Here is a 25043-nt window from a genome sequence, read left to right on the forward strand (position 1 = left end):
CCTGAGAGACCCCTGCCAGCCCTGAAGGGCAGCGACTCTGCAGCGACCAAGTCGCCTGCTCACCCAGGGTGGCTCCCTTGTTCCTGCTGCCCCCGCCTATAAGAGTCTGTATTTGCTCAGCTCCTCAGAGCCCCTTTCTCTCCGCTAGGCTGAATGCTGTCTGGTTCATCAATCAGTGAATAGAGCCAATAATATCTTATAAATTTACTCAAATTTTGTTTAACACCATTCCTCAAAGGCAAAGCCCCTGTTCTCCAAATCCTTCATCTGCCAACTCCGGGGACCTGTAGTAAAAACTGTTCCATGTCTCTCTCCTAATGTGTTCAGATTGAGGTCCAGCTCCTTCTCTACAGCAAAACAAGACAGACTGCTGTGCCCTTAGACACCCTGCTTGCTTCTGCACCTGTGTTTTTGCCTTGGCATGGCCTCTCAGCCCTAACCTTTCTAACCTTCCTCCTCCCTGAGAGGTCCCTGAAGTCAAACTCAGGCAGCATCTTCAAGAAGCCAGAAGTCCCGTCCTCTTGGATTCCTTTTAGCACCTTGTTTAAAGTCTCTGAGTACTTCATACGTAAGTGCTGCAAGTTTCTTATTGCTCTGGTATGCAAAAATCCTAATAGGTTTATGAATTGTTGATTTGAACTCAAACTCTTAGAACTCTGGCCTCTAGCATGGTTCCTAGAATATAGCGAGGGTTCAACTGTTTTGAAACTATTCACTTCTGAGTATTATCCTTATCTCTTTAGTTAACCTTGAAACACTACCTAATTTCAATGTCTTTTCTTCAGGTTCAATTCTGCTGGTCCCTGAGGACAGCACCCAGACCAGGTGTTCCTGTTTGTATGCCCAGCACAGCAGTGCATTTGATTCACCCAGGGATCTTGTTAAAATGCAGATTCAAATTTAGTAGGCCCAGGAGTTTAGCTTTCTAACCGGCTCCCAGATGATGATGTTCTTCTAGGGACCACATTTTGGAAAGCAGGACCCTACAGCATTCGGGAGAGTATACACCTGTCACTCAAGAATGCTGGGAGGAAATCATCAGAGATTTTCCGATGCTTCTGGATCCACTCTGACTCTGGTGCTTTAAAACATAAACTGCATGATGCTTTTCTTTTCATGGACAGGGATTACTAAATGAATAAATGTATCTACCAAGTATTTGCATTTAGGTAGAGCCTGGGAAGATCTAAAATACACTCTGGGGTCTTTTCTGGTAAGTAGCGTAAGAATATCTAACATCTGATGTAAAAATATACACATAAACATATAGTTCCACATGTATCTAGAAATCAGACATAAAAACAATGGCTTCCACACCATGCAGATGCTTCCTTCTGGAAATTATGATATGGGCAAGGGCAACACATATGCAACACATCTGAGATCACAAACTCATAAGCAGTGAAGGAAGAAGAGCTGTAAGAACAAAACATTCCCTTACGATACCTCTACTCATCAGTACTTTGGTGAGTTGGAGACTCAGACCCATCCATAATGGGCGAGTGTTCTGTTGCTTCTCTGAACAAAGGAAAGCAGAAGGAGGAAGAGAAGAGAGGTCATGTTAAAGAGAGGAACTGACACAGACATGATTTGTAGCTCATTGATACACTGGAGAGACCAGCTGAATACACACCCGAGTGTTAGTGACAAATAAGTCATGCAGAACTTTAACCCCCATGAGTGAGTCAAAAGACCTCTCTAGTTTTGTTAGGAAGGCAGGCTTTGGCACTTTCTGTCCATTTCTCATTGTCTTGCCACATCACAGAGAATAGTTGTTAATGATAACTCAATCTGATAAAGAGTTTTACTACAAGGACCAAAATATCTTTGCTTCAAATTTCTTGAGTCCTCATTTGTTATATGTGGTGAAACACAGGCAGGTTTTAAGACCAGCTGAAGTGTGTAGGCATGTGAAAGATTGTAAATTTCAGAGCCCGCAGTCAGTTAAATAAATATATTTGGATCAGGTGAGACGGCATCATCCAGAAACTTTGGAGGGTCCAGAAAAAGAGCCTGCAATCTGAAGTCCCTTATTCAGATGAGATGGTTTACCACTGGAGGTACCATAGATACAGAAGATTGGTTGTTTTTTTATGAATTAATCTTGGTGAGACTCCTGGGCACTGGGCCTAGCAGGAGATGCCAAACCACACAAGCTAGAGCTGGGGTGTGGATGCTGTGTTAAGGGAGTGTTTTCATGATCTGCAGTGAGGAGAGGGGGGAAGTTCCTGCCCAAAAAACTGACGAAGAAGTGGGAGCGGACACAAGAACACTGTCAAACTTGAGCGGGCATCGGAATACCTGGGAGGGTTTGTTAAAACACAGACCGCCGGGCTCCACCCCCAAACTTTTTGACTCAGTAGGGCCACGGATGGATCTGAAAACCTGCACTTCTAACAAGATCCCAGGTGATGTTCATGCTGCTGGTCTGGGGACTGCACTTTAAGAACCACTGGCCTAGTGGAAAGAGGGCTTTGGGGTCCCAGAGCGCAGGGCTGAAATTCTAGCTCCACCCAGCCACATAACTTCAGGCAAGGCACTCATTTTCTGTTAGCCTTGTCTAACTAAAAGATCTGATACTTCCGAGCGAGGCTGCAGTGAGGATTATATGAGCTCATACACGTTAGTAGTTTCCAGCCTTTGAGTACAGAGCAAGCACTTAATAAACGTTAGCTCCACTATCTTCTGTCAAATGCTAAGACCCCCTAAAGCCTGGTTTAAAATCACTACAGATAAATCTGCAGAAACGAAGTACGTCTGCCAAGCATGAGACTCAGAAATGCAGTCAGTGGAGCCAACTCTGGTTCTCTTGTTTTCTCATGATTCAACTCACACAAGAGTTTTCAGATTTTTCTAGACATCCCCAGCAATGCTCCAGCAAATGAGCAGCTCACTAAATCTGGGTAAAGGGACCCTTTACTCCAGCAGACACTGGTAGTATATGTAACATCCACTTACAGACGATGTCTTAGGAGCAACAAAAGAGGCAGGAACCGTGCAGAAAGCAAGCTACATGCACCTGCCAGACTCTTCAGCAGATCAGCACAGCCTGTATGTCCTTGATATCACGATGTCTGTTTACTCTGCAAGCTATAAAAGGGGCTGTATTTTGGCTTCCTTATCTTGCTGTGGGTCCCTTAAAGGTCTGATCCCCTTTAGGTGTCAATTAAGCAGTTGGCCAGGAGAGAGAGAGGATTTGAGCATTTTCCCTTTCTTCTTAAAATGCGTCTTGATACCAAAAAAGTGGGCACCCTGAGGAGCAGGTCAAACATGGGACTGGGGCCCAGCATGGGGTGCTTACACTGGCCTCTCTCTCCCTTCCCTCCTTCACACCTGGCACCTGGAAGTGGTCCTGGTCTAACTGGAACCCAGCTTACATGTTCAAAGCGGCACAGTTGGCCTCGCGGCACCACCTCCCCCACGGTCCTGGGGCCACCGCCCATGTTACAAGGCAGTAGAGAGAATTCCCGTCTAAAGGGATAGTGATAGAAAGCAGAGGGGTGGGAGGAACAGCGCTTCGTGGGGCTGCTTTGGAAAGGAAGAAGGCTCCCAGGGATGGAGGGCACTTGTTATATTTTTACTGATAAACCTTCTGTTACTAGGATCGCATACGCATTACACTCTTCCTATCTGACAAGGCAGGCCAAGGATCATTCTAGAAGCTGGAAGAAGAGGATAAAAGATCTGACAGAACTCACCCAGTCTGCCAGGTTAAGATGTGGTGGGGACTGCTTGGGGGGGTTGCTCCAATTTCACTGGAAGGCGTTGAGCTTCTCTGGCTTTGAGGTAAGGCAGCTGTATGCAGGTGGTGCAGAAAGACAGGGGTCAGACACCAGTCAAGTGAAGGAGCTTCTTTCCAGAGATGCTGAGTGTCACCCCGTAGCAGGGTCACACTGCGGAAAGATCCACCTCCCCCATATTCACCCAGTTACATCTCCTCCCCCAGACCATGCAGCAGCTCTGCCCTGACTTAATAACCTGGGAGCCTAAGCCCTTGCTTTACCACTGGGAGGTGGCCCCATGCATACACGGATGGCAACAGCCTCCACAGGAGCAAAGAACCTGCCCCCGCCCCAGGCCTCTGAGGGACTCCTGGGCAGGGCTAATGCAGGGGCCCCATTTCTTTGGACACCAGGGCATTTGTAGATGCGGCCCCAGAGTCAAAACTGTGCCTTTGCCTTGAACAGAAAGGTTCTCAGAGCTTGCCCTCTGCTGTTTCAGGCTTAGGATGTACCCCTTTGGACATTTCAAGGGGCCCAGGGCTTTTAATAGCTCATCCAAATCTGACTACTAGGAGTTTATTCACACAGGTAATATTTTTCTGGTTGGGAAAGTTTAGTAGGAAATAAAACCTCCTTAAATGCTGCCTTTGCTTTCTTGAGAATGGAACCTTTTTCATCAGGAAACCTCAGATAACAGCTCTTAAAATTTTAGTCTAAAACACGTTGCAACAGATTGTATCTAAAGCAAACCTACTACGCAAGTGCTAAGATTGTAATGGAAGCTAAACACCCCCGGCCCTCTGTCAGAGAGCTGCTGCTTCTAACAGGCTGCAGAGGCTCACGGTCCTGAAATGGCCTACATAACACGCCCATTCATTCACTCTCATAGTGCCCTGGGGAGGTCGATAGCAGTTTTCACTGGGCTTGTTTTATAGACAGCGGAGGAATATGGAGATGGTTGTAGGATTGTGAAGTCCACAGTTCTCTCTCTTGATTGAACGAATCATTTCCATTATCATCTCTGTGATGTGTCATCTGATGGCTGTGCCATATAAAGGAGCCAATGGGGTTGTAGGGATAGAACGCAGGGGCCGCGTGGCCTGGCCCACCCGGGCAGCTGGCCGGCCCTTCCTCTCTGCCCTGCTCTCTCCAGGCCCCCAGAATCTCCTTCAGTTCCCCACCATGACCCCTGTTTTCTGTCTTTAGCATCATCTCTTTCCCCTGATCTTCATTTGCTCTCTTCCCACGTCCAAGTCAAATCCTGACTTGCAGGTCCTTCCATTTGCTGCTGGTTCTCTTCTTTTTAAATCATTTTTGGGTCAGACTCCTTTCCTTCCTGTGTCTTGTCCTGCGGTCCATATGGGCAGCCTCATCCCTGCACAAGTCGCCCTCCCCTCCTGAGCTCTGAGCACGTAACTGCCTTCGTCTCTGCAGGTGCCCAGAGCCCCACCAGCGCCTGGGCACTGCTGGGCAAGTGTAACTTCTTAGGGGAAAGCGTGGTTCCTTCCCTCTGTTACTCAATTCTTTACTGCTCAACGCTCTGCGTACAAGAATAAGGTAACCCTTGGTTTGGCTGTGACAATCTGAAAGCACTTTCCGAAAAAGGACCAGTGAAATGTGATCACGAGGAAGCAGCTATCCATGTGGTCACAGCGAAGCCAAGTGCTGCGCTCCGGGCTCCGGCCCTTGGCCTGCCGCACCTGGGGACACACCAGCCTGACCTCAGGGCTTCAACAAGCCAAGGCCCAAAGCAAGCCTTCCTCTGCGAGGTGCCACCCAGGTCTCTACCTTACTAATGTCTCACTCCTGACCAGGGTAAAGGTGTGCTTTCCTGGATGAAGCCAGAGACACCACTTCAACTTTGATTTCTGTCCGTACCTGGAGAGGTGGATGGAGAGTGGCTTGCGTCCTACCGAGAAAGCTGAAAGGGGAACGAGCTGGCCCAGGCCACTGCGCTGCCGCACCCTGTTGGGGTCTTTGTCACTCTCAGCAAGACCAGGGTCAGAACGGGAGGAGGTAAAAGGGGGAGAGCTGAAAAACCTCCAGTTTCATGCATCCCACAGACAACTAGGTGTGTAAAATTAACCATCTGATTCCTCACTGCAGGCTCTAAGAAAATCTCCAAGCCCTTGAAATGAGTCAGCGGGCCACCCCTAGGCCGAGCACATGAGTGGGGGGCTCCACCCCATCCCCACTCACCTGACGTGGCCTTGCACATCTGGGGCATCCTCGTGACTCTGCTGTGGGCCAGGAAGGTGCTCTGGGAGGAGGTGCTGTACTGGGAGCCACTGTCGGAGGAGGTGGAGCTGGTGTGCGACAGGCGGCTGTGCTCCTTGTGAGAGGCAGTGGAGCGCTGGTACCACTGGCGCAGCTCATCTGACACGGCTGTGCGCCCCGTGCCCTTGTCGTGGGCACCTTCGCGGCCCATCGACGGAGTCCCCAGGATCTGTGAGCGTGATGGCGTCAGGCGGCCCCCGTCGCCCTCTTCGCTGGCCCTCCAGCTCTCCCGGAACAGGCCGCCTGCCGTGTAGGAGTTGGAGGTCTTGAATTGCGCTTTGACGCTGTAGTGACCCTCCTGATCGCTCTCCAGGCTGCGCACGACCACGGGTGTGGCACCCCCCTCGATGTATAGCGGGTACTCCTTGATGCGGTACTGCGAGCTGGGCTGGCTCTGGCTGTGCAGGTAGACACCCGGCGCGCCCCCGCCGCCGCCCCTCGCCGCCAGGTTAGGCATGCTGCCTGAGTTCGCTGCGCCCAGCGCCCCTGCTGCCCGCTGTCTCTGTCGCTGCCGTGCGCGCGCCTTGGATGGCGAGTCCTCCGCCAGCGTGGAGTAGTTGGCGTTCATCTGCGCTGGGTAGTAGTGCTCTGAGCTTGAGTGACTGGTGCAGGATGAGCAGTCGTCCATGGGGTCCGAGCCATTGCTGCTACGAGTCCGTGGGGTGTAGAAGTCGGGGCTTCCCGTGTCGTTTTCCGAGCCCAGGAGCTTGCCCTGGGACTCCAGGCTGGAGCTCCGCTGCCGAAAGTGCAGGGCAAGGCTGTGCAGGCGCGTTGGGCTGAGGTCCACCGACCTGCAGGGAGAGGCTGGTGGGTCTAGGGGGCCAGAGGAGGGGTTGGGGGCTCTGCAGACATCAGATTTAGAAAAAAGCCTCCAGCAAATGCTCAGCTGGGAAACAGACAAAGCTGTTTTGCCCGGGGCATCCAGGGCTTCCCATTGTTGGGGGGTGGGGGGGGGCGGGGCGGGGGCGGGGAGCAGGGTGGAGGACAAGGGAGAGCAAGGCTGATCCCTGGAATCAAGGCTGGTCTCTGCTGTGATTTTTGATTCCCCATGGGAGGTGGGACTGAAGACAGTGCCCACATAAAGGTTTCCTCTGGAAAAAGTGTGCCCATAGCCAGGGCTTCTTTTTTTTTTTTTTAAAGGTGGAAAGGGATTCTATAGATACAAAGAGAACCAAGAAAGCGACTATTCTCGTACGATGAAATACCTAGTACACAGATGAAATGCCCACTTTTGTAGGTCAAAAAACGGGACATTTCGTATGGTTCAGCCAAATACTATTTAGAAATGCACATAAACAGATTTCCATTTCCATGAAGACTCCACAAGGGAAGGCTGGTGGAACACGGCACATGACTGATGCAAAAACTTACCACGCTGCCACTTTGTTTATAATCCGTTCTGTTTATCTGAGCCCACGCTATAAATATCCATCAACATTGCAGACAATGCTAGGGCCACATGTGAAATTCAGGGTGGCCCCGCTGGCCAAGTACACAAACACCTGAGTTCTGGTTCTGACTGTCACCCAGGGGAATACCGACCCTGTGGCCCTCTGGTCCACCCCGCCATTATCAGCCTGTCCCAGTCAGACTGGCCTCCTGGAAACACGCCAAGTTCAGGCCCGCATCCAGGGCTATCTACGACCTTGCTGCTCCCCTGGATATCCTTGGAGCTTGCTCCCCATCTCTTCAGTCACTGCTCAAGAGTCACCTTCTGCTTCTCCAATGCTTCTATTTAAAAAATCACCTCTCCTTTCACTCTCTAGCCCCTTGCCCTGTTTGTTGTTCATTTTTCCTCCTCATGCTTATCACCCCTCGTCACATATTTATTAAGACTCCCAATTAATATGTATGTCTGGTGGGAAGAGGGGCATGGTCTGTTTCTGCACTGCTCTGTCCCCTAGAATAGTTATCAATGTGTGCGGCACGAATGAAGGGAGGCGTGAATGAATGAATGAATGAATGAATGAGGAAATCTTGCCTGGAGCGCTCCATCTTATAGACAGCTCACTATTTAGGGAAGATCACACCATCTGTCCTTTGAGGTGTGATCCCTATGGGCTCAGTTTTTGATAAAATGGAATGGTGGCTTTGGTTTTGCCTCTTTTTAGAAAACGAAGATGTGATTCACTGGAGCCTCACTTTTGCCTGTTCCTTTGGTCTTTTATGAACTTATACCTTGAGACATCAAAAAGTCCAGGATATATCAGGCCCCAGTAGAAAGCTACACAGGGACCATCCAGCAAAAATCACCCCATCAGTGCAAGGTCTGGTTCCGGCGCACTTCCCTGCTAATCCGCCCGGCATCGCCTGCCTTCCCTTCGCTCAGGTCTCTGCCATGCTCACGGTCAGACTCCAGGTGCCCACAAGCATGCTGCCAGCCTTCAGTTTTAAATTCTGCTGCTTTTTAGGAAGAAACTACCTCACTAGTTTAGGCGTGACTCTAGTTCACCCATTACTTGGGCCAGTTGGGGCCAGAGATGCCAGGGAGGGCGAGGGCTGGGTGGACTCACCTCGTGGAATGAACATAGTGGGGGCTCCGGACACGCAGGTCTGGTGTGGACGGCATGCTGGACTGCGAGTTCCAGTGAGGGAGGCTGCGGATGGGGCTGTTCTGGAGGGAGCTGCTTCCCCCTCCTGCTTCGGCACAGCTCCCTGTGCTGGGGAAACGCTTGTGGCTGCTGCGAACCAGAGAAGGCCATGTTGGTCACCACCAGTCCGCGCCGCACCTGTTCCCAGGGAGCTGACTAGCCTCTGGGCATCAGTCTGGGTGCTGGATAAGCTGCTCAGGCCTCCTTCGTTCCCCCGCTCAGATCTCTACTCTGCTTCTCAGCCTCTCCCCCAGAAGTGGGAAGGGGTCCTTGTCCCTGACCCCTGGGCAATGTGAGACGGAGACCCTTGTCAGCCTTTGCTGGAACAGGAGCACAACTATTCTGTGAAGCCACTGTCCTGAATCGTAATTTCTGCTTCCAAGAGACAAATGTTTACCTGTCTGAGCGCCCACTAGGAGTAGGAATTTAAATGATGTAATTAACAGAAATGAGAAAACCAGAGAAGCTAACCAAAAATGGCTTCTAAACCCCCCCCTCCTCTCCAGGCTCAGCCGAGTAATGAGCTGATAATGCACGGCTAAGATTACAGCTGTTTGGCTCCAGAACTCTGGTGGCTGATGGCTTAAGGTTCCGAACCACTTGGGGATCCCTGCGAGTAGGCTCTCACTTGCCATTTCAGAATAGTGCTGCCCAGGACTTCCTAATTAATTGCGGTGGAATTTAGCAATATATTAAAGTCATCTGCCAACACATTGACTGTGAGCCCCAAACCCCAATTTCCCTTTGAATGACAAACCCGCACCTGGACATGGTCAGCAGTCCCGTGGAAGGGCAAGGCCAGGAGGGAGGCGCTCCGCTAGCTCCGTCTGGGTTCGGCAGCGTACAGAGCCATCTGGGGCAGCCCTTGATGCCTCAGTACCTCCTCTGGCCTTCCCCAGCGCACTCACCTGGAATGGCTGTGCGAGGAACGTTTCTTGACCTTCTCATAAGGCTCATCTAACGAGGACTCGCTCCACATTTTGGGCTTGATAGGTGACTTGTCATAGTCGTTGCGGTGATAGTGCATCTGCCTGAGTCCCTCCAGGGACTGGGGAGGAGGGGGCCTATTATGCGACGGTGGCCGAGGAGGGAGTCCCTTGTGAGGAGACTGTAAGGGGGACAGTGTGCTGATGACCTGAGAGTCTTCTGCACAAAGATGGAGAGAGAGGAACTGAGCAAGGGTCATCCTTCAGACCGACCCTGGGCAGGCCCCCACCCACCCCTGCCCCAACACCAACACCTGGGAGCCAGGCCGGCATCCACTTGGGGAGGCGCCAAGGACGCTTTCCCAGTTTTCAGGACAAGTCAATCTGGAACAAATCTAACCTGAACTCTGAGCAGCGTTAAATGGAAACAGGAGGTTCAAACCTGATGAGCTACAAATATGATGGAGTAAGCCCAAAGTTCACTAAATGCCACATGATTGCTTCATATCAAACAGGTAAATGTCGTTATTGTAAGTATTCTTTTAATTGACAGGAGTGTCTAATTTGCCTTGGGGGGTTTCAGTCCCAGGAGGGTCTTCTCTAGTCTGTTAAGTGCTACATCCTCAGTGTGTACAATGATTACTGACACATAGTAGGTGTTCAATGACTATTTGTTAGAAAAAAGTGAATAAAGGTGTATCTGTTAAGTGTAATTATCTACTGGTGGCTCTAGGTACCTGCTCTGCTTTTTTCAGGGCTATCTCTGTACATTGTTTTTAATATGTTCTTCATAATAGTTTCATTTTAGAACTGCATTAAGTTCTTTGGGAGGAAGAAGGGCTCCAACCAGTACAGATGGACAGACGAGTACGCCCTGCCTTCTGTGGGGCAGCGCGCTACCACATTGGTGTGCTAGGTGACTTTTGGAGACAGCGAATTCAGCCAGTCAAGGGAGGAGCTGTGGTCTGGAGGGGATTTCAGCGGTGGCCTGGCAGAGGAGGAGGGCAGAGGAGGCCAGGAGCACATCGGCTGGCAGAGCAGCTGGTCAGGAGGAGCAGAGGGAGAGAGGGAGGAGCTCTGATCAAGTGCAAGTGCAAAAGACCTACTGTGAGCGCTGAGATAAGCACGGTGCCCCCACTGACAGGGGGCCTTCAATGCCAAGCTCAGGCATCAGGATCAGGTCTGAAAGCCACAGAAGCATGAGGCATGGATGTGTCAGGGTGAAAATTCTGTTTAGTCATCTGGCAGGACTCACACATGAGCAGGGCCTGCAGAAGCGCTAGGGAGGAGTTAAGGAAGAGATCCAGCGTTGAGAGCCCAGAGCAGGGCAGCACTGCGCAGAGAGAGGCAGGAAAAATTCAGTGTTCCTTTTGAAGGCAGAGGTGGGCGTGTGAAGGGAACGCTACCCAGAAACTAACCTCAAACCCCAATAGCCATTCATGGGTTTAGGGTCCTAAATCCATTTCCTACTAGTGTTCTTTTCACAGCCTATTTCCCAGTCCCCTGCGACTTGGGCACGTGCTATGCCTCCACTGCTTCTGCACCTCTCAACTCAGTAAAGAAAAGCACCCCTGTGGGGAGCGAGCCTGCAAGGGGCGTGGGGAGTCCCAGTGAGGCAGTAATGCCCCAGGTAGCCTGGAGGCATGGAATGTGGGGAAGAAACTAATCACAAAAGATTCATCAGAATTAGTCAATGACAGTTATATAACTCCCCCACTCCTGTTACAAAGTGATCTCATGAAATTGTTCTCATTCCCTCCCCAGAGAGACTTGAATCCACAGAGGCCAAAGCTAGGACTGGACCTCTGATACTCAAAACACAGCTCCCTGCTCTGCTGAAGTCCAATTTCCTCCACACCCATTCTTACTGTAATGAAGCTGACAGTAAAAATATTGCAATCTGATTGCTAATAGCAGAGCCCAGACAACCGGGTAAATAACCCACCAGCCTTTCCCCACATCAATAGCAATTTTTATTATTATTGCAATTATCCTCATTACTCTCACTTGGTCAGACCTTTTATGTTTTCTGTCTGAATAGGCACTTATCAGTGCCTACCTGAGGCTTCTCTATGGGGCAAAAAAATTAACTGCCACTTAACATATTTCCATTTCATTAACGTTCTGGCCTCTCAAGTTTGGGGTTAAACCCACAGGAACATGCTCGGAGATGGTTCTGTGTTTGCAATTCATTCCTCCCCCACATGTGGTGGTGGGTTGGTGGGCTGGGGGTCCAGGCAAGGGATCGCTTCTGTTTTTCCTGCTACCTCCAGGCTCTCCTAGCAGGTTTCAATTTTTGATTTGCAATCCAAACCAACGTCTGCTTCTTTCCTCCAGAAACTGAATATTCAAAAGGAAACTACATACGGTGCTCAGATTTCTCTGACTAGTTAAATGTATGGTTTTGGCAATTAATGAGATAAAGTACCACTCACTGAATATCACCTTATATCTGACCTCTCAGCCACAGGAAATGCTAAAATTCCAATAGACCTGGTTTACACAGCGCCCACCCACTCCCACCCAACTTGGTGACAATCAGGAAGTGACAGAACCGCAGGGAACGCAGCCGCCACCTTGGCCCGGCTCTTGCCTTTACACCAGCCTGTCCCAGGCTACACACAGCTCAATCCCTGTTTAATCTGTGCCCCTCGTTCTCAAGCAGGAAAGGGACAACCTACCATCTTCTAGAACAAGGGCATCTGAGAGAGAACTGTCTTCACTGGCAATATTTCCATCTGAGAAGACAAAAAGCAAAAGTCTGAGAGTTTATCACATCCCTTAGACTAAAAATCATGTGTTCAGCACCATCCCATATCTTTCTCTTTCTAATCAGAAAGAACCCAAGACATACAATCAAAATGTTGTCGGGCATTCCTTTTGTAGTCCCTGTGGTGGGTCGTTAGCTCATCCTGCCCCCTAACCACAGGGACACTGCAATGTGCTCTTGCTCCTGCCCTTCTCTGAGCTCTCTGTGCTCCTCTTTGATAGGGCACTGCACTGCTGAGTAGCTTAATATGCATCATAAAGGCTGCCCAGCCTGGTTAGGCCACATTGTCCCAGCCCAATCCCAGGGCATGTTCTGACTAAACCAAAGGAAGTGAACTGCTATGTACTGATTCTACAGATACGAAACCAGGGTAAGGAACTTGGCTTTGCTCACAGGGCAATAAATGGCTTCCAAATAAACTTAAGTCATTAGCAGAGAAAACAAGCTGCTAAATACAGCTTCTCTCTCTCCAAAGCTTACTTTCATAGACACCATTCAATTAACTGTAAACATGTCAAACAGGAAGAGAGTAAGATAATCCTCCCCTTTTAACAGTTGGGGAAACTGAGGCACATCGAGGGAGCTGGTTGGTTTGGGATTGCTCTGCTCTCCTTGCAAGATTGGCAAAATGTCCCAGAGGTCTTCAGATAGCAACTGTAATGTTTTATCTCTTGAAATAAAAACCACACTAAGGAACTAAAAGGAATCTTAATTACTCCTCTAATTCAAATGGGCTCATGTGATGAAAACATCATTTGAAAGAGGGAGCAAAACAGAGAAGATACATTCTTGAGGGGTTAAAAAAATAATGGCTGCAGGCCTGGATGGGTCCAGTCATGAGTTAGTACAGATAATGATGAGGAAACAGACTCTGTCAGCAGCCCTAACAGAATGGCGTTCACGGTAGGATGGCCGGAAGCCCAGGCTCTCCGTGGCCGACCGTTGAGGTGCCCATCCCTGCAGCACCCCTCCCTACAGCCAGGACCCCCGAGTGCCCTCAACGGGGCAGGGGAAGGGCTGCGGACTGCAGCTCTGCAGGGACGTGGGTGGAGCAAAGTGCTGGGCACGGACCACAGGGTAAGATGGGGAATGATGGTTACTCCTCATTGACTACAGCAAAAGGATTTTTTAATGGTCTCCCTTCTTTCAGAAACCAGAAATTCACTTTGTATTGCTTGATGGACCTAGGAGACACAGAGCCTTGTCTTCAGCACCTTGGAATCTAGTACATTGTTGTTTCCCCAGCATGTCCACATTTTTAGGTTGCAGAATGTGTGTGTGTGTGTGTGTGTGTGTGTGTGTGTGTGTGTGTTCATGCAGAATGTATATGTACATTTAAATTGTGGTAAAATATATATAAAATTTACGATTTTAACCATTTCTTCCATACAGTTCAGTGGCATTAAGAACATTTGCACTGTTGTGCAGCCATGACCACCATCCATCTCCAGAAGTTTTTCATCTTCCCCAACAGACACTCTGACCCCGTAAAGCACAAAGTCCCCTGCCCTGACCTAGGCCCATTCTACTTTCTGTCTTCCTGGAGCAAAAGTGTTTGAAACATGCAAAAAAGGGTAAAAGAATACTTTATATATATCTGTATGAATTTTCTAAATATATATATATTTCAAAGAATTTTCTTTAGAAAAAAAGGATTTTAACACTTGATGGTTACTGGGAGATTTGATTGGAGGACTTGATGGTTATTGGCAGATTTGGGGGTCTTTCCTTCTACCGTTTGCCGAATATAATCACCCAAGCCCTGCTGACCCTGGCTCAGGGCTCTAGACTATCAGAGTGGGCAGCCCAGCCCTCCCGGCTTCAGCTGTGGAGGAGCCCCTGACACAGGGCCGGACAGAGGGCTGGCCGCGGGTGCTGGCCTGCAGCGCAGCCAGGCTCTGCACATGTCCTCCTAGGCTGGTGAAGGCGGATCGGGTCCCTGAAAACGTCAGAGCCTGGGCTGCTCAGACTCGCTGACCGGGCCCAGTTACCCAGGTTTAGCTCACGGGAAGGCTGGGAGGAGCGTTTAGCTCTGGCTGCAGGCTCTCCCAGGGAGGCAATAAATAGTGACAACGGTGCTCTGACTGGCATAACTCTTTCATCTATGAACTCGAGTGCACTTTACTGCTCTCATCTGGCCTCAGGGTTTACTGGCTTCATTTTATGGCTAGAAAAATGAAGGCCCAGGGTCATTAAGTAGCTTGCTGAGGTCACCCTGGGAGCTGGGCTCTGGCCCACTCACAGCACTGGTGCCTGTCCCCAGGGGCAGCGGGGGCAGCACTGACCGTCGATGATGAGCGAGGCCCTCTGGGTGGGTTTCTTCCCAGACTTGATGCGGTTCTCGTTGATTGCATTCTCAATTTCCTGCAGCTTCTTCAGTGCATTCAGATAGGAGGTTTTCCTTTGTTTCTTCAGTTTTTTGCTGACGTTGGGGTCACTGGCAAGGCGGCGGGCAGCCTCCGTAATCTGGGATTGAATGGCAAACTCTCGTTCCAGGCGTTCCAGCTCAGCTTCCTGTGGGAGGGAGAGCCAGGGCTTACACTTAGGGCATGCAGGGCTGGGGGACCCCTGTCCCAAGGCGAGCCAGTCTCCCTTACTCTTGGGGGACATGGGTACTAGGAACCCAGCAGGCCTGGTGCCTAACCCCTACCCTGCCTGAACCCGCGGTGGCCCTGTTCCTTTTGTCTCTGGCAGCCAGTGCCCTGGGCACAGGCACTTTTGAGGCTCTCGAGGACCAGGAAGGTCTGCACACAGGCACCAGCACTGAGAAGCAGAGAGTCGCCTGTTCTGAGGGTCTTGGAATCGCTGACTTCATTTCCATGGTCTCCAGCAAGGTTCACAAAGAGCAGGCCTTCATGGGAATTCAGACCCATACGGCTGGTATTTCCTCTCCATTCTAGGCAAAGGATGCCGCACTATTTTCAGAGCAGCTTTCTGCCCTGCTCTCCTGTGGGTCTGCTGCCAGGGAGCTCTGATGGGCCCCACGCCACCACCCTCCTTTCTCTAGTACTTTGAGACCTGCATGTTGGGTTACGCCACTCACCCATATCTCCTTGGCAGCCCTTTCTGCGAGCTCCAGTGTCCCTCTCATGCTGGCTACTCATAACGGCTCTGCCCGGGCTGGGAGGTGCGGACGGCAGGTGGTGGCGTGACCTGCCACCTAGGACTTAGGACACTCTCCTTCCTCTCCTGTGTACCTCCCTTCTACCTCTACTTCTTACTCTGGCCAGAAGGAGGAGTTCAATGGATTTTCCCTCAGAGCTTTGATCCCAAGAGAAATGAGACTATGTTAGAAAATGACCTGTGGACCCAGAGGACAACACTTGGGACAGTGGGTTTGTTGCTGGCCTCTCTGCGACTCATCAGTGGCTTCTTCAAATCTGACCCACAAGCCTGGGAGACCACACCTGGGAGACCACACCTGTCCTAGGTGACCCACAGGCATGCCAAAGTCCAACAGGAACTCATCTAGCAACCTAGGAGCACAACGCCAGGTTTGCTAGAATCAACCGATCTTCCTAGTCACTGGCAGAATAAAACATTCTGCCCTCTGGGCGCCACACACCAGGCTGAGGCCTCCATCCAGCACAAAACTGTTAGTTTGATTTCATTTTGAGCGATTCAAGCCTGAAGGGAGCACAGACCAGCAGTGAGAAATAGAGGTGAAGGTTAAACAGAACTACCTAGGCAAGAAGGAACGCTCAGATCCTTCCCAAACCAGCTGCATTCGTTCCCCGGGAGGGAGAGGAGCATCAGAAAACTCCTGTTTGGGACCCGGAACAAGGCAGCAGGGACAGGCCGAGCCTGGCAGCTGTGCTCGCCCTGGTTCAAACCCCTGCCCCAAAGTTTTGTGGATGCCGAGGACAAAGTCTCGCTACTTCAACTGAGTCAAGCAAATGCTGGCAGCCCTGTCTGCACAGACGGCTGCCTGCTGTGTGAACGGGTCGCCAAGTGTGTTTCCAGGAGAAACAGGGAGCTCTTCCCTCCCAGAGCAACTGCAGCAGGCCAGCTAATTCTGCCGTCCTTCCTTGGAGCGATTTCTGAACGGCACATGCAGGGAAAGGTGAGGAAGACGGGGATGCACATGGAATGCACGGGGAACTAAAGGCATCTTTGCAGACAAGTGTGAAGGAGCAGCTGGTGAGAAGGTGCGGTGGGAGGGAACTGTGGGGAGGACAATGGGGTCGGGGTGGAAGAACACTCACTAGGGTGGGGTCTCCTCAGGAAAGTTGAGTGAGTGCCCGGTATCTGCCCGGCACAGGGGAGAGGGAGTTCCTCAGGCAATTCTGGTGACAGCAGATTTGAGAAATACTTGACCAGATGGTCTTCTAAACCCCACCCTCCCTCACCCCGGTTGTGACCCCGATATAATCGGGCCCCTTCCCACAGCACTGCACCTGTCCTGTAACACCCCCTTTGCACTTTGAGCCACTCACATCGTGTGAAGACCCAAGTTAAATTTCCTCCAGGTACTAGCTCATTTAATCCTAGTGATGGCCCAAAGAAATAAGGGCTCTGAACTTCACTTGATGGAACAGGGAGCTGCCTGGTTGAGCTTTAGACTTGGGGGAAGCATTCTGGTGCGGCCACCAGCCCCCCAGGACCTCCTAGTGCAGATCTCAGGACACTGGTCCACCCCTCCCATTGGCTCCAGGGGACCGGCGTTCCTGGGAATTCACCTTCGCACTAACCCACAGCTGGCTGACTCTCAGGAACAAAGGGCTGGCATGCCATTAAACAGACATGACATGGGTGTTATTAAAATGTTCTCCCTAGATTAACTTAACAGCTTGCTGCAGGCCTATTGTGTCAGACAAATAACTGGCACTGAAATCAATGCTCAAGCAAGGTGATCCTACCTAGGGAGACATATACTGACCGATCTGCTAAGGTAACAAGAGGCAAAAGGAAAGCTACTGAGGAGGAAAGGGGAAAGGGTGTTTGGCACTGTGTAGACTGCAGAAACTTGGAGAAAACCTGGAAGCCCTAGCAAATAGGAAAAGGAGGACAATGTGATAGAATCTAACACCAGAAAGAAGGACCCACCTCTCCCTTGGGTAGGATTTTCTGTTCATCCAGCTTGAAGGCTGTCCCGATTCTTCTTCGAACAATGGGTGGCTCCTCCCCTGGATCTAGGGGATATTCATCAGGCAGTTTGCCTGTCAGCTCCTGCAGATGTGCAATATCAAGAGGAGGTGACGGGGATCAGAGGGGGCATGTGCTTGGCCTAAGACAAACATGCATATACTTCAATGCATAGATTCAAAATAGTACCCCTTAAGCAAATTCCTAAAAAGAGTTTCTGAAATGTGATTTTTGTTTCTCTAAAAATGGATTTGAGCAGTCCTCTTTTTTACAGAACAGATGCATTTTGAAAAGTTTTTCCTGCAGTAAGTGTCTGCAGGTAAACAAAATCGCTTTGGCTTTCCTTGTAAAACTTGCATTGCATCCATTTGTTAGTTTGCCAAGTGTCTCCTACAGGCCCACTGCGTGCCTGGCAGGGCCGCACAGCTGGTAAGGAGCAGAGCCAACATGGAATCTCTGGTCTTTCTAGCTCCTGTGCTCTTTCTACCGCATCAAACACTCCCTCACAAATGTCTCAGGTCAAAATGCTTCTCAAATTAGCTTTCTTAGGAAAAGTGGTATCTATATGGCAAATCCCAGAAAAAATGCCTATGACAAATTTGAAACCGAACGTGATAATCATTTCACTCAAGCCAGATGCTCAGGAAACAGGCTGAGCTTAAAGGACATTAAATGTATACAAGTAAGAGTTTCAGCACAAACTGAAAATCAACACATAATATTGGCAAATCTATTAAAACAAACCTGTGTGTATACATTCTGGGCTCTGAAAATCTAACTGTTGTTAGTACAGTGACAGTGAACTTTGTTGACACGCCACAATAACAATGATCCTACAAACACATGGAATGAGTAGTGATTAATACTGGGCTCCACACTAGGGGCTATATCTGGGCTGAATAAAGATCAAATCTGAGTCAGCAGTTAATCCATGTGGTGAATACAAGGCATCAGCTGCAAGGAGTCACTTCCAGGGACCAGAAAAACCTGGGAGAGCCACTGTGTGTCACCAAGCGCAGAGGTGGCAGGTCCAAGCAAAGCCCAGCCCTGCCTTCTAGTCTCAAATCAATACCTGTGCTGCACAGACTCAAGAGGAGCTCACAGTTCATCATCCACACGGAACACCGTTGCGTCGTGTGGCCCAGTGCGAGCACAAGTCAAACGGGAAGCCCGAACCATCAGAGGCCAGGGGCTGACCCACCTTCTAAGAGGGGGAGTGAGCTGGCCTCTGCTCTTTACCACGCTGTGTGTGTGCTCGCACTGGGTGTACGGGTGTGCATGGGGTATGCGTGCAGGCACGCACATGCACACACTGGGGTCATGGCTGAGTGTGTGAGTACATCTGGCGTGCGCGAGAACGCCCACGCCTCGCTCTCCTGGGCCCTTTCCCTCTGTGTTCGGCCGCCTGGGAGGGAGCCCTTGGATTTTCTGTCCCTCACTGCAAGCACTTTGGAGAACAATGGTCAACTGTCTGAATATGGAATGCTCTGCCATCTTCCTCCATTTCTTTCTTTTTATAATGTGATTCAAATGTCGCTGAAGTCGTTATATGTTTATTCTGCGACATTTTCATCTTTTTCTCTACAAGTCAGTCAATAAATAACATACACACTGAGGATTTTATACTGTTAGAATTTTCTTTTTTTACCCTGAAACTTCTAAAGAGTAGGAGAAAGTTAACATGGCTATTGATTTATAAGTCTAAAATATCTGTGGTTTTAAAACCAAATATATTTTTTTAAAAATGAGGCTACTGATTTTCCACCATCTGCTTGAAGGTGTTTGCGTTAGGCCTTGATTCTCCACATTGAATCTGATTTCATATGTAAAAAGAGCCTCAGGGGGGAGGAGAAATTTCACACTGTTGTGGGCGCTTGGCCTGGTTCCTTTTATATTCTTATATAGATATTTCTGCCAAATGCTCCCACTCCACCTCATTCTGGCTGCCCTGCGAGCTTCGCCAGGGACAAACAGTGCTGCTCGATATTCTGAGCTGAGGGGTAAGAACCGAGTTAGCCAGAAGGTTCACCTGTCCCTGACTACAGGTTGGCCAGGAGACCGCAGTGGGAGACACCACAGAAACCATCTAGCTGCTTGTGGCCAATGCAGTTATTTTTCCCGCTCAAATTCTGTTTTCTGCTGTCAACATTATAAGAAACGGGAGTTTTGTTTCCCTTATTTTGTTTTCTATTTTAAAAGAGACAGGGAGAGCTTCCTTAATGCATGCTAACCTTGCCCTGACATGTTTCTCCGATTTTCTGATGCTGACTCCCTGCTCGGTTTAGGGACATTGCCTCTCTTAAAAATAAAACCAGCCTTTACAAATTATTAAATGCAGACACCCAAAGCCATATTTTTTTAATCCTTCCAGTATATTTGTTATACAAATGCCTGTGGCTGCTGCTAACCAGAGGCAGCCATGCTGGTCAGCACCAGAGGGAGCCACACCTGTTCCCAGGGCCCTGACGGGTGCTCCCAGGTCTAGGAAAAGCTGCTCAGGGCGCCCGCCCTCGCTCCCTCAGGGCACTTGCTTCCTCAAGATTTGTAATGGGTTTGCGTTAACTTGGGTCTGCTTTGAGCTGGCTCTGGTTTAAATCAGTCCAGAGCATAATTAAGCCAAGTGGAAATGTAATGTGATCTCACTCTGAGGCTCCTTGTTCATTAGGCCCGGGGTGAGGCACTATTACTGGGGGGAGGGGAGTACAGTTTGGGAAACTCTTTAAACTTCTGCTTCTCAGCTGTTCTCCAGTACAGCTCCGTGGAACATGATATGAACTGCAATGTCTCTCTGGAGGGTTCCCACTCTACTCTGTGCAGGTGTAAGCACAGGCACACGCACGGCCACGCACAGACACATGCACAGTAATGTGTGCTGCATTAGCAATTCAATTCTTCAAACGTGCTAACAGAACTGCAGAATAAATGGGAGAAAGTGGAAACGGACATTGAAATAAATAGCGCAGTGGCCTGTCACAGCCTCTGAGTCCCAACAAAACGTGAGAAGAGCGCAGACTTGAGCTTGAGGAAGTGTTACTTTGCATACAGCTTAAAAATATCTCTTAGATTTCATTTTTTAAAAAAGAGTGTAATCATCAGATGATGAGTTTTAAAGGGTGTTTTTAAACCCCCATATATATACATATACATATATATACGTATATGTATATATATACACATATATATATATTTATATATATGAAAACCAAGTGAAATCCTGGTTTTCTTGTTGATTCCCAGTGATGCTTCTCAGCATGACTTCCAAAAACAGATCTGAAACAGCCTCAAGAGAAACAAAAGCCACCACAATGGTCCACCCAGGCACACAGCCTTGGAAGATGGTGGCAAACCACTCTGCTCAAGGAGGTAGCATCATATGAAGAAATGCTTTATAAACTAAGGGGCAGCACGCAGACATTGTTATTTACAGTGGCCAACGTTACTGGACTGACTTCTTGTCGTCTGGCCTCTCATGAGGTCCCACTGGGGACTTGGCCAGGACCTGCTTTCACTGGTGTCCTAGTGTCCCATTAATGTCAACGACTTCTGTTTCTGATGGGGCACATCTGTGTGTCAGGAAAGGTCTTGCATTCCTCTTATCATCTCTTTAGGATCCATCCCCTTTTATAACTATGTGAAGACAGCCCAGATTTCCCCAGCACAGAACAGTAACTGCTTACAGCTTCTCGGAGGCAGAGTTTCTTGAGCTCCTCCAGCCGCTGGCGTAGCGTTTCCTCCAGAGCTTCCTGCCGGGACTTCAAGGCCGCCAGCATGTCTTTCTTGGCAGACTGGGAGCTATCTGATTCCTGAGAACCTGTCAATAAACAGTGAGGTTACTAGGCCAGCTCATGGGGGGAGGGGGAGGGACACACATCTGGACCACTACGGAATTTAACTGGAGCCCACACTGTGGATCTGGGATTTATCCCAGGAATCAAGGAAGTGTGAAATAAAACAGGTGTTTCAGGGTTCCAAGTATTAGGAGAGAATTCTCAGCACTTAGTGGAATTTATAGCTGGTCAGAAGCACTGGCAGGAAAATTTAAATGCCTGAAAAAGCAGTTTCTCTTTCTTGGTTATCTTAAGATAGGCCACATACCTGTTTTGATTTCAACAGACTTTTAATTTTAATAGACTTTGTACAATGAAGGGGAAAATGAAGTTCAAGCCAGTAATTTTAATATGTAATTTTAATTTTCTCTTTTTCTACTTCAAAATGCTTTTTTGTTTTTTTCACTTAATACAAAGAAAATGCGTGTTTAACATGAACATTCTGAAAATGCAGGTATGAATCAAAATAGTCCAGAAGCTAGGCAGCCAGAGGTAGCCACAGTCATACATTTTCTTTTAACCTTTTTACCAAAGCTATACATTTAAAAAATAAAGTTAGATTTTTATTGTATTTCTTAACACTGTATCATGAGCAAATTCCCTCTTAACAAAAGTTACACATAGTTTTACAATGTGGCGGAACAATGTGGTAGAGGATTCAAATCACAGACAGTTAGATACAAAACCTTTGTAAAGGCACACTGTGAACCACACTAAAGGGAAACAAGTCGAAATGCCAACTGCAGAGATTTAGGTCAGAAGAAAGCATAATTATCTTGGCTGTGGTGTCTGGATTCTGAAATAGGTTTCCTGCAGTAAAGCCACTACCCCTTTTCTACCTCAGTAAGTTAGGCAAGGTGCGCTGACTCCCTGGGAGAGGGACGGCTGCTTAGTGCTTCGCTTCTCAGGCCCAGGGTAGCAAGAGTGTTAGAAGGACAGGTGACGCTGGGTGTGCATTCAAGGGCCTCCCGTGAATCAAACATCATCAAATACCTAAGGAGAACTAAAACGAAGGATATGCAAGGTATCTACAACGAAAATTGTAATACTTTGTGGAAAAGAACTAAAGACCTAAAATGACAGAGATATAGCACGGTCGTGGATTAGAAGCTTGGCATGATGAAGATGCCAGTACTCCGGGAATTAACAGAATCATTGCAGTACTAATACACATCGGAGCAGGATTTTTGAGGGGAGGGGATAGCAATTGTATTTCCATATAAAACATTTTTAAACAATTCAGTGAATGCATGACAGATATGAGAATAATCCAACTGGAATTCCCTGTCATTTGGTCAATTTCTTCCAATGGTATAGAAGGCAGCTCAGAGGACTTTGGGCCAAGAGCGGGTAGGTAAATGCTGTGTTCGCCTCCTCCCACAAACATATCAAAACTAGAACTAAATGTCAGAACAACCACCATTAAGAACCCCCTGAAGACTAGCTGAACGGAATTCTTGTAACTGAAAGTATACAAAAGAAACCACAAAGAGACTGGTTAAAGTCACGGAGACACGGAACAGGCAGGTCCCACCCATGTGTGGTGATTAAGAACCGAGATGGACATCTGTGATGCAGACATCCCTGCTGTGAGGGGTCGCAGCCCCAGGCCCCCATGCTGGGAAGAGGAGTCCCCACAACATGCAGCTGGGAAAACCAGCGAGGATTGCATCCAGGTGACGCGGAGGGCAGCTGTGGACTCGGGTGTCCTCCTACAGGGCCCGAGCACAGGTTCCCTTGCTCACAAACTCACTCAACTCTGGGCTCTGGTGCAGAGGCAGCGGCTTGAAAAGCACCCTGACATACAGGGAGGAATTAAATTGACTAGCATCAGGGAGAGGGCTGGCAGGGCAGGGGGCGGGGCTGAGCTCTTTGGGGACAGAAGTGCTGGCAGGCACCACTGCCCCCTTGTTGAGAACTCTCCCAACCCGGCCAATCGCTGTGGGTGGGGGGCGCCATATCTGAGGTCTCCAGGAACCTGGCTAACACTGTTTGCCCCACCCTGGTGATTCCCCGAGACCCCACCCAATTCACACACCCGCCCCTGGCCACTTTCAGCAGTTTTCCACAGGCACAGCCTACGCTGGGTCGCACTGCAGACTTTCCTAAACTCTCTTAAAGGTCCACAACCAAACACACAGTGGCTGGCCCCAGCATGCCCTGTACCTCTTTCTAAGCAGCCCCAAGTCTGCCATAAGCTACGGCCAGGGTTGGACTGGAATGTAGCTTTTACTAAGTGGCCATAAACCTGGCACAAGTGGTAGCTGGCCTCAGCTCACACTGTGTGCTTCCCAAAGGGTCCCCATCCAGACAACAGTGTGAGCAGCGTGAGCTGGCGTAGGTTCATAGCATCACCTCTCCCAAGTGCCTCCAAACCCACCACAAGAAGGAACCAACCAGAAATAACCTTGTAGCTCCCAGCAGGTGGCCCTAAACCAGGCACAAATAGTGGCCAGCTTTGGCCTGCCCCAGAACCCCTCCAAAGAGACTCCAGAGCCAATATATCTGGTGGCCACTGCAGAGCACCACTCAACCAGCTCCACAAACAACACACCTGAAGGACAGATTCTGCTGGCACTTGAGTCCAGCTAAAGCAACTCCCACTCTGTGGAGTTGGCTCCTGAACAACAGCTTGTCCACTGAAGTCACAGGCAGCCCCCTCATACAGTCAACCTGAGGGTCAATACCACCAACTGATGCAAGTAGGAATCAAAGTTCAACTACAACGGAGGGCTCACACACCCACACAAAGGGCGCTCCTGGAGCACCTGGCTCTGGTAAACAGGGAAGACTGCACTGCTGGGCCTCACAGGAAACAGGCTACATACAGCCACTCTGCCAGCCTGGGGAGAGGTAGCAGATCTACCTAACACACTGAAGCAAACTCAGGCAGTCAAGCTAAATGAGGAGACGAAGAAATGTGTCCCAACGAAAGAATGGGAAACACTCTAAAAAACAAAACAAAACAAAACAAAAAACTAAACAAAATGGAGATAAACAATCTACCAGATACAGAGTTCACAACACTGGTTATAAGAATGCTCAATGAACTTAAAGGGAGAATAGATGAGTTTAGTGAAAACATCGACAAAGAGATACGGAAACATAAAAAAGAACTAGTCTAAGTAAAGAATACAATAATTGAAATCAAGAATACATTAGAATCAACACCAGATTAGATGAAGAATCATATGAGAGCAGCAATTTGGAAGACAAAGTAGCATAAAACACCTAATCAGAACAGCAAAAATAAAAAAAAATATGCAAAAAGTTGAGGACAGGAAATTCTGGGACATCCTCAAACATACCAACATTTTCATCATAGGGATACCAGAAGGAGAAGAGAGAGAATGAAGGATGGAAAACCTGTTTGAAGAAATAAGGACTTAAAATTTCCCTAACATGCTAAAGGATATAGTGCAAATCCAAGAAGCACAGAGACCCCAAACAAGATGAACCCAAAAAGGCCTACAACAACATTCATTATAATTAAAATGCTGAAGGTTTCAGACAAAGAGAGAATCTTAACAGTAGAAAAAGAAAAAGCAGTATAGTTAATACAAGGGAGCTTTCATAAGACTGTCAGCTGATTTCTCAATAGAAGCTTTGCAGGCCAGAAAGGACTGGCACAAAATAATCAAAGTGATGAAAATTAAGACTTACAACCAAGATTACTCTACCTAACAAGGTTATCACAGAGAGTCAAAGGAGAGATAATGAATTTCCCAGACAAGAAAGAGCTAAAGGAGTTCATCACCACTAAACAAGTATTACATGAAATATTAAAGGTATTTCTTTAAGTAGAAAAGTCAAAAATATGAATAGGAATATACATTAAAAACTTC

General features: G+C 48.8%; 1 protein-coding gene across 1 annotated transcript in view; it reads right to left on the bottom strand.

Annotated features, from left to right (window-relative positions):
* Window positions 1–25043, bottom strand: part of FRMD4A (FERM domain containing 4A) — a 208710-nt gene that overhangs the window by 10131 nt on the left and 173536 nt on the right. Inside the window, exons 15-22 of the mRNA XM_054593170.1 lie at window positions 21049–21182; window positions 17333–17455; window positions 14572–14800; window positions 12198–12254; window positions 9499–9736; window positions 8513–8680; window positions 5922–6790; window positions 3699–3795 (exon numbers count right to left, since the gene is read on the bottom strand). Coding sequence (XP_054449145.1) covers window positions 3699–3795; window positions 5922–6790; window positions 8513–8680; window positions 9499–9736; window positions 12198–12254; window positions 14572–14800; window positions 17333–17455; window positions 21049–21182 — 1915 coding nt within the window. The remainder of the gene's footprint in view (window positions 1–3698; window positions 3796–5921; window positions 6791–8512; window positions 8681–9498; window positions 9737–12197; window positions 12255–14571; window positions 14801–17332; window positions 17456–21048; window positions 21183–25043) is intronic.

The sequence above is a fragment of the Pteronotus mesoamericanus genome, unplaced genomic scaffold, assembly GCF_021234165.1.
Source record: "Pteronotus mesoamericanus isolate MK-2021 breed Mesoamerican mustached bat unplaced genomic scaffold, CSHL_Meso_final contig_130, whole genome shotgun sequence".
Lineage (NCBI taxonomy): Eukaryota > Metazoa > Chordata > Mammalia > Chiroptera > Mormoopidae > Pteronotus > Pteronotus mesoamericanus.